Genomic DNA, 16,050 nt, shown 5'->3' with positions numbered 1-16,050 from the left:
TCCTCTGGGCCATCATCCGAATCATCGGCCCCTCAGGGCCATCATCCGAATCATCGGCTCCTCAGGGCCATCATCCCAATCATCGGCTCCTCTGGGCCATCATCCCAATCATCGGCTCCTCTGGACCATCATCTCAATCATCATCTCCTCAGGGCCATCATCTCAATCATCGGCTCTTCTGGGATATCATCTGAATCATCAACTCCTCTATCTATGGCATCACCAGAGTCATCGGCATCAAGTTCTCGGAACTTGAAAAAGTCTACGGTGTTTGACTTAGCATATTTTACACCCTATACATAACTATTTCATATTTATCTACAGGCTCGGGGGCTACTCCCATCGGGAGTGCTAGTCGCGCACCCAATAAAAAAATGGCAACCTCGCCAACAAAGAAAAATAAAGTTGAAGACTTCGACATCAACAATCAAGATCCTCGAGTAGTACAACTTGAGTCTATGCGTGGCTGCAAGCACCCGCCCATAGACTCGGGGGCTACTCCCATCGGGAGCGCTTCGCGCACCCGACCAAAAGCAACTTCGACTCTACATCAAGCACAAGATTCAACAGATGATCAAGACATTCGGCGAAGACAACTTTAGTCCCTGCCCGAAGCTTCACTTCGGCCAGACACTCGGGGGCTACTGACGTGGGCATAACCCTTCGGGTACTCGACATTGCCATACCCGGTGCAAACTATGAAGGTGGACCAGCACGAGGACTCGACAAGCTGGACTTGCACGCGCCTCAACTTGGACTACAAGGAAAGAAGTCTCCAATATGAATCCTACTAGGACTCTTGTAAACCCTAGCTTGGCTGATATATAAAGCCAGGCAGGGGCACCCCTTAGGGACAAGCACAATCAGAAACATAATTTTAGAGGCAACACGCCTAGACACCGCAATCCACGGATTAGAACTAGACTAGATTCAACAACTCCGCCTATGGCGGCCCCCTGTACCTATATATTCATATAGTGGATTGCTAGCAGGACGTAGCGACCCTCCACCGCGGGGGCGTGAACCTGGGTACGTCGTGTACCGCCTCGCTCCCGGAACTTCCGTCGTCGCCTTTCTCTAAAACCCAAGCCCCTCATGGTGGGCATTGCCGAGGAACCGCCTCGTCAATTGGCGTGATTTCTCATTTTGGGCGAGCGCCGCTTGCTCGCGAGCGGCCACCTCGGCCTAGTGGTGAGCGTTGAGCTCGAGCAACTTCAGCCGCTCAGCCGCTATGAGGAGGCGAACTACTTCATCCGTGGCCACATGCTCGATCTCGACGATGTGCTCGTAGTTGCCGGCGTTGGTCTTCTCGAGGACTACTTTTCGGATCTTTGGGATCTTCCGATAGCGCTTTCTGTGTACTAACAAATAGAATTTGCACAACATCTTTTATCATGCTGCCCGTTTTAGTGGGGCCAACTTAAAACTATAAGCAATTAATATCTACCCTTTCGAATAGCCTGGAACAAAGCATTAAGATTCATGAACACACATAATCCTCGAGCTATCACATATTCCCCTTGTTTTTTCCTATCTGTTACCTTAGGGATTCGCAGGTTCAACATAATAACAACACTTCGCAAATAGATATCAATCTCATATATATGTTAAAGCAATATAGGTTCAGTACTAAAATCATGTCACTCGGGCCCTAGTAACAAGCATTAAACATAGCAAAGGTGTACCAACGCTCATACACGAATATCCTCAAGACAGAAACCTCAAATCTCGATACAGATGGATGATTACACGATCAATCTCATCCAAAACCCATCTACCTCTATATCTACAGGGGACTACTCACTCATGGTGAAGGAAAGTGAGTCCATGGAGGTTGGTGATGACGTTGGTGGCAGTGACAGTGAAGAAGCCCTCAAAATCCCCCTCTCCGGGGTGGATAGCAGGATCAATCTGACCCCGACAAAGAAGATCATCTTTCTGGCGGCACTCTGTTTCGCCAAAAGTCCCTTCCTCATGGGGGCGTAACTTTTTAGGGTATATAAGGAGGTGTGCGAAAGGAGGAGGCGAGACGACGTCCGAGGGCCGAAAGGTCCTAGGTGACGCGGCCACCGATACTGGGCACACGCCACCAGGTGCCTTTCGGGCCTTGTGCCCCCCTCTCGTGATCCAAAGTTTCAGATCCTCTATTTCTGATGCGAAAGTCCCCTGGTATTTTACCCCAAATTTAATTCCTACATAAAAAGACAGAAAGAAGACATTTACTGAAAACAACGTCAGATTCTGCAATTTTTTCTGAGTATGCAAAGATTCAGGAATAAATCAAGAAGCAAAGCGCTTGAAAAAGTAGATACATTTACAATATATCAGATTCAGATAGAGCACGCCTCAGTCAATAGAACAAAGCAGGTTGTGCTCCACGACTTCTACGCCAGGCCGTGACGACCGTGGCTAGGGAGACATGGGCTGAATTGATACGACCGACAAGACCATGATGTCTCATCCTAAAACTCAATCTGGATTGTTTCTACTCCTTTTTCCTTTGCTCTCCGTCACTAGAACCACAAAATTAATTTGTATACAGAAGCTTGCTTGTCTAGTCAGTTACTAGAACTGCTACGTCGAGGCTTGCTTGTCTGTTCATTCTTCTTTATTTTGTATTTCTATATATGGAACAGATGCAGTATGCCTACTCAATTACATTCCGTCCCGTATCACTTTTTTAGAATTAAGGATTATAGATAGAATTGGCGTATCTAGTTTAGGTCCATAGGAGATTATAAGCAATTCAATAGTCCTGGAGACCAAGACAAATATTATTTTCCATGATCTATGTTGTGATTATCTATTTCTATGAGATATATTGCTTTTTTTAGGGAAAATCGCTAAATAGTTTAGCTTCCGCTATAGCGTCGATATAGCTTCTATAGCTTTTGAACGAGGCATCCGCTAAATCAAATAGCCCGCTATTTTTTTCCTTGACTCTGATGGGTTGTTGTGTTTGTGTTTTGGGTAGTAAGTGAAGAGATTCTGTACATAGATCCTTTGGACAAGACTCTGGTGAGCCGCTATCAAGCCAGGACTTCAGCGAGGAGCAGAGAGCCTACTTTGCTGAAATCAATGCGTTTCAGTTGGTTGAGCAGTTTTTTTCATTAGGAAGTGATCTACCGTAGATGTTTGGGGCTTTCTGCTTTTGTGAGATTATATAAAGTCTTTAGGTGGGATATGTATACATGAAAACAGAAAATAGCTGGCACATGCATATTGCTGATACATATGGTGTGATAGAGTAGCAGAGTTTCCTCATATATTGCTATTGCGGAGTGAATAAGTGCATAGTGAGGTGAAGTTTCGTAATATGCATACATTCCGGTAAGCGTATAAATACTTTTCTTGTAAAATAGAAGAAAAATATTATTATCTTTTTTTTTGAGAAACACAATACAAACACGTACAGGTGTCCACACGTACACACGCATACACTCACTCGTATGAACGTACACACGCACACCCTACCCTATGAGCACCTCCGGAAGATGGTGGTTTGAACTCTGGTGGCTGGGGGTACAACCATCCTCCTAACCACCCAATCTCACGTTGGTTCTCATTATCTCATATATATAACACCATCAAATCATAATGAAATTGCCCAAAATGTATACAAGCTTTGTTTTAAAATTGGGCAGTCCATAATTTTGCTAGCACTTTTGGCAGTTGTGAGCTTGTGATAACACTTCCTTGACCAGACAACAGATTGGAATTACTGGTAGAGGAACTAAAAGTTTGGAGGCAAAATCCATGTACATCTATTTCTACCAGTGATACCATCCTCCTTCTCGTGGTAATGAAATCCCCGTGACATGATCCTCTCATCCGAGTCATCCGCTCGGTCGCTTTCATAACAATAGACAAAACAACTACCAAGGTCTAACCTAGCTAAGCACTTGGAATACACGGCACCATGGATGTTCTTGGAGTAGTAGATACAGTTCCCTTGCAGGTCGCCGCGCCCGCGCGTGCCCGCCACCGATACATGCACGGCCTTGCAGCATCGAGGCCCTAGGAACAATGCGTGGTCGCCCAAGCTCGTCACCTCTGCCCAGCACATGTATTTGGACGATTCAGTACTGGTGGCGAGCTCAAACACCCTGAAAGACCGAGCGGCCTGGTCGTTGCTTACCGGCGGCGTGACCTCCACGGCTGATGCGAGCTTGCCACGAAGCTCGAATATGTATCGTGGACCAAAGTTCATGGCGTGCCTTTGGATGATTAGTTTCTCGAGCGAGATGACCACCACCGGAGGATAGCCCTTGTTTGGGCGGGCGGCGAGCTTGTATAATAGGTCGCCATGATAGGTGAGGCAATAGAGGTGACCGTTGGAAAAGGCAATGTCTGCGATAGGTTCGAGGACGCTCGCGGCTTCCAAGCCACATCCTTCTGACGTCCACCCACCTAGCCCTGGGCCGCCAATCCTATAGAGCTTTACGCGCTTTACAATGTCCAGCACGGCGAGGATGCAGCCTTCCGAGGAGGACGGGTCGTTGGAGAAGATGATTTTTTGGATGAACGTGTCATCAATGTATCGTTTCCGCAGGACGCGAGCGAGGGTGAAGAGGTTGACGACCTCGATCCACCAGCCTTCGACGGCGGCAACCCAGCCGCCGTCGTGGCATCCGACGATCCGCTTGCCGTACGGGAACCAAGGGAGCGGGGCATGCAGCACCCTGCCGTCCTCGGGGCTGTACGCCCGCGCCTTGCGGTCGGGAGCGCCGTTGCCCGTCGAGTTGAGCAGCAGCGGCAAACCCGGCAGCTTGGGCTGCCACGACGCGGCGGCGCGCCAGGACTTGCAGACGGCCACGAAACGGGCGCGGTCGTACGTAGTTAAGCACCTGCGGTAGATCGCGCCTAGGAGGTCGTCGTGGAGGTCGCGGAAGCAGTGCTCCACGGTGCTGCCGTCGCCGGTCATCGACACCGGTCGACTGAGGGGGGATCCTATATTGCAATCTCTAGCTAGCGTGCACCTTCTTAGAGATTGATGGATTATGGATAGCCCTTATATCGACGAATAATGATTCGTGGGCAACGGGGCGCTTACGGCACGGTACCTGATCAACTTCCTTCGTTCCGTTTTTTCTCTCCTTCCTATTTTGTTATCTCTCACTCTTGCCAATAAGGAAGCGTGCGCTTGACGGATTTGACGGAAAGTAGAGCTGGAGATGCATGTACGGCAACGAAACTAAGCAAGCTTCATGTGAAAACTACCAAATAACTCCACGTCGCCACAGGGGCGGCTTGGGCGATCCAGATCACAGCCGCCACCTCCACCTCCTTCTCTGGCCACGCGCCGTTACTATGTTACATACTAGTAGAAAACGGGCCTTTAGTTTTGGTTTGGGATGGCCTCTAATCCCGGTTGCCGAACCAAAACCGCATAATCGAGACTAAATACTCCTCTTTAGTTCTGGTTTCGTTATAAACTGGGACTAAAGACGCTTTACATGGCCGCTGTCTAGAGCGGGCGATGGAGGACCTTTAGTCCTAGTTCGTATTACGAGCCGAGACTAAAGATGTCCACACATGGCGACCTCCTTGCTCATGGAAAAGCCATGCAATACATATGGGCCGAACTAGTGGGCTGTAGTGGCATTTTCTCCCCACCCGATTTGAAGCCCACATGGATCGCTCGTCCTTCCTCGGCCAGAGAGAGATGGCCACTGTCGCCGGAGCTGGAAGCGAGAGGATGCTGTTGCGGCAGCGACGGGTGCCCCTCGGCGACCTCACAAACTTCTCCTCCTCCACCTCCGTCCTCGCCCGCCTTAAGCCCTCCACGTGACCCAAGCCCCGCACAAGCCCCAGCGCCGGCAGCGGCACCAGCAGCATCGACTCCTCCAGCGCCCCCAACATCCGCTGCCCTCCGCCGCCTCCTCCGCCTCTCTCTGACGAGCTGCACCATCTTTGTTTCTTATTAGAGCAGGGTTTCGCTGGATTCGGCAATCACTTGCTTGTTCCTAGCCTAGCGGGTGGGTGGCCTGATGGATCCCGTCCTGCAAACAGCGGTGACTCCTAACTATCCATTCAGGTCACGTTGTGCTGATTTGAGCCTAAGGACATGTGCCCTGCTTGCTTTGTACAGTAGAGCAACTCGGCATGGTGTGGAATTGTGGATGGTATGGTGTGGATTACCGGGCGCCTTCGTAATTCTGAGTGGAATCCAATGGAGAACCGTTTTGCCTCAAAATTAGGATGCTGGAAAGGAAAAATGTTGTCCTATGGGGATCGTTTGGTGCTTGTAAATTCTGTTCTTACGAGCCTACCTATGTTTATGTTATCTTTCCTAGAAATCCCTAAAGGAGTGCGCAAGAGACTCGATTATTATCGTTCCCGCTTTTTCTAGCAAGAGGAGAATGATAAGAAGAAATACAGATTATCTCGATGGAATATAGTTTGTAGGCCTAAGGATCAGGGGGGTTTGGGAATCGAGGTACTTGAGTTGAAAAACCTGTGTCATTTAAGTAAATGGCTGTAATATCCCAGGTTTAGAGGCAATAAAATGAGAGAACACCAAAGTGTGCATTGCATTCATGCATAGAAAATCCGGGGGATTTTCGCGCTTTCAAATAAAACTTACCACAGTAACTGAAGTTTCACTTGACTTGCTGGAACTGAAGTAGATCATCAAGTCAAGCGCTATAAACTTCACTGTGATCTTTGCTAAAACCTTGTTTTGGGTAGAGATGATTTGATCTATGGGCTAGATCAAATAGTAGTAGAATTACAACAAGCAACACCTTAAGTAAGGTTCAATTACAAGATCTTATAAAAGATCTCAACATGCCATTCCTTACAACAACACATGAATAATTATTCAATCCTAAATCAAAGAACACAATTAATTAAGAAACTATTCTTTACTTATCTTATCCATGTCTTCTACTAAATAAATGTTCCTACCATGAGTCACATGGTATATCTTTTCCACTACAATACTTGAACCATGTCAAGGACATTCATATTCATTCTTCATTAACCTTGACCATTCCAATCTTATTTCCCAACTCCTACCATTAAACTTAGAGAAAGTAGAGAATCATTCATATGCTTATTCTATCCATTGAATAGAACCTAGCTAGATATTTAAACCTTGTCCAAGGGAGGTAATTGTTGATACTAACCAATGTTATAATAAGTATAAGTAAAGTATTAAACCCTATTTGACCTAGCTAAAACTTGATAGTAAGTAAGAACCTATTCTTCTAGTAATTATAGAGAGGCAAGTGTTGTGATCATTACACCTTGGTAATGATCATAAACCCTAGAGGAACCCTACCTATTCAGAAGAGCTCAACCTAAAGAGGTATACTCAAGTATATGGACTTATACTTGATCTTGGAGAGAGAACCATGATTTACTAATGAATTATTATGAGGCCAATACTTTGATCATTACAAATTGGGTGATGATCATAAACCCTAAGAAATCTAAGTGAGTGTGTTGAGAGAAGTATTAAAGAAGAGAGACTAGTGAGGAATAAGTGGATCATGTCTAATGCATGATTTTACTTTATAAATTAAGATGATAAGTTAAACATATATATGTGATCCATAGATCTAATCTATCACATGAAATGATAAATATATCAATAGTAGTTAATCCAGACCAATACTCATGCCTTGTGTAGTATTGATATGGTATTTAAACCTTGCTTATCCAAACACTTGAGACTAACCTAGCATTGCCTTGATACAATAGTTCTACCTAAGTGAGGAGGATAACCTTAGCCAATTAAACATAACCAAGCTTATGCTCATACCTAATCCTAGTTGTGTATCATTTGTGTGATCACTACAAAACCCTAAACCCAATTTGAATCCCAATCCAAGTATCACTTTGGATTATAAGAAGAACCTTGCCATGCCTCATGCCTACTTAAATTACAATTTAATGAAGAATATGCAAAACCAACACCTTTTCACACAGGATCCAATCCACATAAAATATTGTTTCCTAACTTGTGTATCATGGATCACAAGTATAAACCAAGCCACATATGCTTATGGACTAAATGCATTTGGTGAGTAGAATGAAACCAATACCCTATTTTACTTTGCTATCCAAATACCTGGTTTAGTGAACCAAATGAAATAGTATTCAGATAAGTAATTTAGTTAACCATAATGAGCTTAGGATCTATTTTAAATAATTCAAGTAGTAGTTGCTAAGCAAGAGTAGAGAATATAGAGTTGATCCCACCATCTTCATAAACCCTTAGAAGTAATTCTCCACATGAAATCATGAACCAATCCTATTCTCAACACCATTTACTTTAAACTCTAGTCAAAATTAAAATAGATATGAACAATCAATGTTGTTAAGCACATTAGTTAAACCTAATAATATTTTCACCATTCACTTGTTATCAAATTTCAAACCATTGAAATGAATCTGGTTCCTAAATTAACAAGGAATTGAGATGGATATAAAAACCCATTTCTATTTCAATTAAAACCCCACACAATATCAACCTAATAATAAAATGAATATGTATTTAAAAAGTAACACCAGGCAGTAAATAATAGTATTAAGTTATCTTGATACTCAAATAATTTAGAACCTGCAAAAAGCAACTGAATTCAAATTTGAATCCAAATAGAAATATCAAAACAGAAAATAAAAACAGAAAAAAATAGAAAAAGAATAAGAGAGAGAGAGAGGGGCTTACCAGGCTTACCCTTCGTTGCAGCCCAGCACCGCAGCTCACGCGAAGCCCAGCAGCAACCCATGTCGCCAGCCCAGCCCACGTAGGAAGCCAGTCCAACCCGCTGTAACGCTTCGCGTTAAAGAAAGAAGGAGGGCGTCGTCGTCTTCTTCTCCGGAGACGACAGCGCAGAGGAGGAGCTCGGCCACATCCTCGACGAGGATAAGGACGCCGCCGGACGTCGCCAAGTCTTCCAGAACCATGCCCTGTCAAGTTCGCGTCCGTGTCATCCAAAATCATCACGATTCGTGCACTGGAACCCTAACTCACCTTGTCTCCGTATCCTGGTCGCCCGTCGCCGACGCTCGTCGTCGTTTCCGACCAGCTCAAGCCCTATAAAGCCACTAGAAGGATCGTCCCGCTTCCCTTGTTCATCTCCACCACTCCAAACCCTCCCATTCGCTCTCTATCTCCCGATCTCTTCCACAGCATCTCGCCGGAGTCGTGGACGAGTTCGACGAAGGAGACCACCCCAAGCTCCGTGCAGTGGTTCGTTGGAAGCGCATCGTCGAGAAGAGCCTCTGGGTGCAAGCAATCGTCAAGGGGAGCTCGGAGTCAGACGAATTTGATCGTTCCCTTTCCGTCGGGTTCGCCGGGAGATCGCCAATCGCCGTCGTCTCCGTCGACCATCGCCGGAGCTGAGCATACCATCTTACTCAGGGTGAGCTTGCGCATCTTTAGAGCCTACTTTCGTATCCTAGAAGCATCTGTGGCTCGCGATTGAGAGTTCGCCGGAGTTCACCGCCGCGGTAGTGCTCGCCGGAGCTTATTCCGGTGACCGTTTCGTAGCGGCGCCACCTCTAGCATGCTCAGTACATCGGTGCGAATCGTTTGGTATACTTCGCGCACCCGCGGGATGGCCGGAGCGTCGTCGCCGTCGCTCACCGGCGCGTCTCCGGCGTAGTCGACGTGGCCGGTGGGGTCCCTGGTGCGTGTTGACTGGTCGTTGCCCGCGTGGCAACTGACCCAGTCAACAGGCCCACCAGTCAGTCTCTGCAGGTTAGAACCGAACGGGTATGTTTAGCCTTTTTAGTTTATTTCAAATTCCAGAAAATAGCTGAAACTTTACAGAAATAGATTAAATTCATTTCAACTCAGAAAAATATAAATAATATATCAAAATGCTCACAAAAATAAACTCTATTCAAATAAAATATAAAACAAAAATGTGTATCAAAATAAAATTTCACTTATTTTTAACCTTATTAATTATATCATTTCAATTATTTAAAATACAATTTGAATTCAATAATTAGTGAAGTTTCAAACTTAAATTTTAACTATTCAGTAACTAAGTAAAATGTTAGGATTAATTTTATTTACCATATTTGCATTAACTTAATTATTAGTGGTAATTCATAAACCCTAATTGCAAATTACTATTTTCCATTTTCTTTAAATAAGTAATAACTCAAGAAAATCTTATAAGCCAATATTATTTTGGTAAATCCAAAACTTATTTACTTAAACATCTTTAGTTAACTAGTTAATTATTTTACTAACAACAATTATTAAACCATGATTCTTAATTAAACCAAAATAGGAGTTACCCTAATTATTAATTCTTCTGGAAAAATTAATAAAATGTTAAACCATTATTAATTTTGATTCAAAGTAATTAGTAACCACAACTCTATTACCAATTATCATTTTAGGGTTATACCATAGTTTAGAAACCTAGTTCCAATTTAGTAAGACTTTGATTCCATTATTTCATGTGATCATCCTAAATTAGTGCAACCCTAAAACCAAGGGGTTTAACCCATATGATTATATCCACTTCACCTTTAGGTGTAGAAACTTAATAAACAACCAATGAATGCATGCTTATGATCCATTAGCATAAACCAAGTCACATGAGATTGTCATTTCATGTTTCTATTCTTAATTAAAACCTATATGATTCACTAGTATCACCTAGGTATAAACCCTAACCTGTTAATTGGATTAGTACCATTTATCATCAATCCTATATACCATACCATTAGGATCAACCTCAACCATCATAATTTAGTAGCACCATAATAATAAACCCTAATACCAACATTGTGTAGCAAATCACATTACATGCTCCTAATCAACTAAACCCTACTTAGGAAATGATAAGTCACTTAGCTTAGAAACTATTAGTGATTATTTAGTGAAGCAAATAAGAAACCATAGTAAACCTAGTAGCTAATTTATATAACCATCTGGATAACCATCCTTTGATATGATATCATAATCAACCATAGTAATAAACCTGCCCATACTTGTTGTATATAGAACCAATTCTATTTAAGAACCCAACTAATTCCTATTAGTGAACTAAATGAATCCAATAGTAAACCCTAGAAAGCCATAGCTCCTATGTATAGTAGTTCATATTCTTATTTAACCTGTTCTTCAGAAGTTATTCTTTTGAAGTACAAATGTCAATCAAACCATAGAAGCCATAGTTCTTCTTTGAAATACTCATTATTTCTTAACTAACATGTTCTTCAAAAGTTATTCTTTTGAAGTATAGTATAAGTAATCATCAACCATGTTCTGTAGAACTTAAAATTGACAACTGTTCTTTATATATTATTTCACCACTATTCTTTATGTGTATGATTGTTATGATGTCTTATATCACTTGGTTATGATGATAATATAATCAAACCCTAATAAGAACCTTGTTTGAGAACCATTCTAAAAGTGCAACAAACCCTAAAGAAATCTTTACAACTCATACATCCTAAATCATCGAGGTTAGGTTACGCTCGGGACGATTGCATCTCATACTATGCATTATAGCATCTTTGCCAGTTCTTTAAACATTGTCCTTACCGGACGATGATGGTATTTCAGAATTTGGAGTTATCACGTATCGAAGCTTTTGCCTGCATAATCTTGCAGTCAAGAAAGGCAAGTTCATCGCTTGCTCATGTCATTTGATTATTTTTATCAAACTATATGCAAAGTACTATACTTATCACTCATGCATTGAAAAGCAAAATATTATTTTCCAATTATGAATATGACTATGTGGTGGGCAATGTAACCATGGTATGTGTTGATATGGTGGAGGTTCCATTGCATGGGTTATATCACCCTAGGATTAATTACCAATGCCGTCCAGTGATTCTAGCGCCGTACATATCGCGTTGACCATAAGATCTATAATGGCTCTGGGGAAGTCAATATCTTTTCCCTTCTGCACGCCAACGGATTGGTAGAGACGGTGGGGTGTTGGAGGCACTGCCGCAATAGGTTGGGAAATCCTTTTAAATCCCCATCCATTAGTGATGTTAATCTCTACCATCTATGAGGGATTGTCCGGAGTACACCATGAGTAAAGCCGTATTATCGGGGGAAGTCTACTGGAGGTGTACGGTTGGACAAAAGGGTGGGTTTGCAGGGTCGCGGAGAAGGCAGTGATTGGCTTGGACCTTACACCTGGCCCCACACCAAGGAAGTGTGGACGGGAACGATCACCCGGTTGGTATCAAGGATAAGTTCTCTTATGGGAAAAGTAACGCACCTCTGCAGAGGATACTGAATTGTGACTGTACTCCCTGTTCCGGGAAGGGAACTGCGAACGCGGCAGGAAAGGAACTCCACGAAGTTCTAGTCAACCTGTGAAGACTGACGGGCATAGTTTTCAGAATAAAATAAACCTTTTGAAGAAATGTTTACAAAAACTTGCATTGGCCTATGACTTTCTGGTCTATGGCTGTAGCTAGTGCATGATACACATATTTCCTAATATGAACTTGCTGAGTACGCTCGTACTCATTCTATCTCGTTTGAACCCCCTTCTTAGAGCAATGCACCGAAGGAGAAACTACCGTGGAACTCGAAGACAAAGGAGTCAACTGCAACAAGATGAAGAATCCAATCAAAGAAGTCAATGGAGTCAACTCCTGCATCAGTTATTATGGAAACCTAGACTAGTAATAGAAGGGAACCTTTCCCAAATCATAGCACCTCAGTAGCTAGATTTCTATAGCAAGCCAAGTAGCTCTTAAACTTGAGTTAGCAATAAGATAGATTACGAGTCGTTCTTCTGGAGTTTTATTTGAAGTTTTACCTCACTGTAAAGTAGGAGGCGGTGTGGATCTTATGAAAACAGTTCGTGTGTACTTCTATAGACATACCTTGGACTCGCATATGTTTCTGTTGTACCACTCTGAGAGATGTAATATGAGTGGAACGGTGTTTCACTTGTGTTATGTCAACGACTTGTGTACTACACCATGCAGTGGTACGCTGGGTCATCACAATGGCTCTTTAAATTGTTACACGAGGAAGGGATGTGGCAACAATTACTGCACAATAAGTATAGGGATTTCTATTTTCGTGCCCTCGGGTCGTTAGTTGTACTCAGTTTTTCCCAGCCCCTTAGTTTTTCCTCAGTTTTCCCCAAGCCTATGTCTGAAACCCGCAGAAGGAGCTCAGACGGAAGGAATCCGTTTATTTGGACGTTCTGTGCTGACGTGTTGCGCCGCGTCGTCTGTGGGGCCGCGTCGTGTGGGGCTGCGTCGTGTGGGGCCGCGTCGCGTGGGGCTGGTAGAAAGGGACCGCGTGGGACAGGACGAGAAGCGTTTGGTTGCACGTGAGCAGGAGCTGGGTTTTGTCTCTCTCGGCCCAAATTGGCATTTTTAAGAGCACCTTTTCCCCTCTTTCTCTCTCTGTCTTTTTCACCAAATTAGTATCAAATCTAGAGAAGCTTCTATTTCTGTCTTTCTTCAATATGGCAGCAAATCTAGTAGCAAATCTCTGGGGTTATTTATGCCTTTTGGCCCTCATTTTTTGCCCAATATGGCAGCAAATCTAGAAGCTAGTATATGATAAATTCTCAACAGCATAATCAGAAAACTAAGTATAATACATAAACTGCATACAGCAGCCAAAAGCAGCCAATAACGTTGTTAATGTTCACGACAAACTAAGCTGAAAAATATACAAGACGCACGCAATGTATGGACAACAAGAAGATTAGGATACCCCAGGATGAATGAATTTGTTCTTCATTCCTCCTCATATATTTCTTCTTCCCCCCAGTCGTGCATTACCCCAAGGAAATATGCATTGAACTCCTTCCGTCTGCAGTGTGAGGCCAATACATCCTCCAAACGGTATGGCCTGTGTTCATTTCTCATACCGTAGAGTCCTATTCTATCCACACGTAGTGGCCACTCATCCCAGGCCTTTGTATCATGAGAGTACTCTCTGATATAACCCAAATCCGTGTAGTAGATGCTGCCAGGTCGAAGTGTCGGGTACACTCTGGTGTCGACGGAGATACACCGGACATAATTCACGAAGAAGGCATTACTGCCAATGTTACTGACCGGATGGAGAGAGCGGCTCTGAGTGTCCACATGGTACACCAATGGTTTGCCCACCAAAGCCTCGCTGACCAACAACACAAGCAGCAGATCACCATCCGACTTCACAAGGTAGAACTTCTGACGTCCAAGTTCTGGAAATGAAATTAGTGTCTCCATCTTGACAGTGCTCGCGCGCTGCTGCAACTGTACATTGGTGCACACTATTCTTCCGATCTCAAAATTGTCCGCAGCTACTGCATACAGTTCACCATTGAACGGGGTAATGCAACGCAGACAATGGTTCTTGATCGAAAATCTTCCTACTCCCCAATCTTCATTTATATCCTTAGTTGGAGTGCTCTCATCGACCCAACCAATTTCCGGCTGGTAATGTGCGGCAACGAAGACCATAGTCGGGGATTTGATAACAGCGACTGATTTCAGAAAAACAGATGGCATCTGCGCCTCAAACATAGTGTTCGATTTCTTTGTGAGTGGGTTCAGAAGCCGTATCTTGTGCGGCGGGTTCTTCTGGGCAAGCACGATGACGCCACGGCAAAAGCCGACGAAGTAGTATCTAAAATATATTGATGAAGATAACATTCAGCACTAAGATGTTTAAGATTGAAAATAAAAGGGTAGATATGGAGGAATTTGAACCTTGTATGAACTTCCGATAGATCTATGGTGACGTAGCGTGATGTGCCGAGTTGGAGGAAGGTGAACTCAGCGATGCGTGGAAGGGCGTGGTGTAGCATGATCCATTCGTCCAGGTGCACGTCGGGCTCAGGCAAACCTGAGCGCCAATTTCTACAGACTTGCCTCATAGCAGAGTAGGTGTCGGCGTACTCCTCGTTCGCTAGTAAGCATTCGCCGATCTTGTGAAGTGGTCCATCAACCGAGAGAGAGGCCCAGTTCACGGAGGCGCCGCGCTTGGATGCGCCGCCCTCGGAGGCGACGCGCTCGGCGGCGACACGCTCGGCGGCGACGGGCTCGGAGGCGACGGGCTCGGCGGCGACGGGCTCGGAGGCGACGACCGCCGGCGCATTCTTCTTCTACATCGCCGGCAGGGCAGCGTGCGTACGGAGGTTGGGGTTTTTTCGATTTGGAGAAGTTGATGGGACGTGAGAGGGGTGGTTTTGTGCGTGAGCGAGAATGAGACGACTGTGTGCAGAGGGAGGGAGGGAGGGGCTTACGCGTCCTAAATGCGATCCACGTCCTACGCGTCCACTATTTGCACGTCTGCACCGCGACACGCATCAACAATGGCACGTCTTCCACTTCTGCACCGCAACACGCGTCCTCGGGTCTAACCCTGGAAATTTAGATATACTCAGGTATACCCTCGAGTCATATACTAGCATTTTTTGTGTGCTCAGTTTTCGCCTTGAGTGCTAATACTGGCTAGTGCAATATACTCAGTTTTACCCTCAAGTGGCTGGTCAACAGAGAGTCAATAAATGGGATTAACTAGTTAAATGAGTTATTTAATGTGCAAAAAATTCCGAAAAAGAGTGGCACTTACTCATTGAGTCTTTACCACAAATTGCCACTTCTCAAATCATAGATAAATCATAGATAAATCAAGTTTCACCACAAATTTCCACTTCTCAAATCATCTAGTAGTTATGAAGGTGCATGGTTTTCCATAATAAGCCCTACCCAAAACAGCTTTCCCCAAAACATACTTTGTCTGAATGAGGCCATAATTTTCACACTCATGTAGATTTGTATTGCAAATAGTTTGAGGTAGGCCAAGATGGGTTTCATTGTACAAAACACGCATTTTTCATTTTTTAAATCTCATATTTGAATCCCTTAGTCTGTTTACTACTCACTTGCCCTTGGTTTCTTGATACTACTCAGTTTTGCCCTCTCCCTTCACAAACTCTCACAGACGCCCAACATAGCCCTGATTGGTCTAACCCATGTCACGCGGATCGTGCCCGCCGACCGTTGATCGTATGATCCAACGGGCAGGATAACCCCTATCTCTCTCTCTGGTCGGGGCCACCACCCTCTCTCTCTCTGTCGTCGGTT

The 16,050-nt window shown here is 44.2% G+C and overlaps 1 protein-coding gene across 1 annotated transcript; it reads right to left on the bottom strand.

Annotated features, from left to right (window-relative positions):
• Nucleotides 1–1,185: 1,185 nt before the first annotated feature.
• On the bottom strand, nucleotides 1,186–4,924 carry LOC139838324 (uncharacterized). The gene is made up of 2 exons (XM_071827732.1): nucleotides 3,775–4,924; nucleotides 1,186–1,361 (listed from the first exon to the last, which is right to left on the bottom strand). Exons 1-2 carry the CDS (start codon nucleotides 4,922–4,924, stop codon nucleotides 1,186–1,188), a joined length of 1,326 nt encoding a protein of 441 aa, XP_071683833.1.
• Between the last annotated feature and the right edge of the window lie 11,126 nt (nucleotides 4,925–16,050).

Source organism: Lolium perenne, chromosome 3, assembly GCF_019359855.2.
Source record: "Lolium perenne isolate Kyuss_39 chromosome 3, Kyuss_2.0, whole genome shotgun sequence".
Taxonomy (NCBI): Eukaryota; Viridiplantae; Streptophyta; class Magnoliopsida; order Poales; family Poaceae; genus Lolium; species Lolium perenne.
Note: the sequence above shows the minus strand (reverse complement) of the source record. Positions and strands in the feature narration are given on the sequence as shown.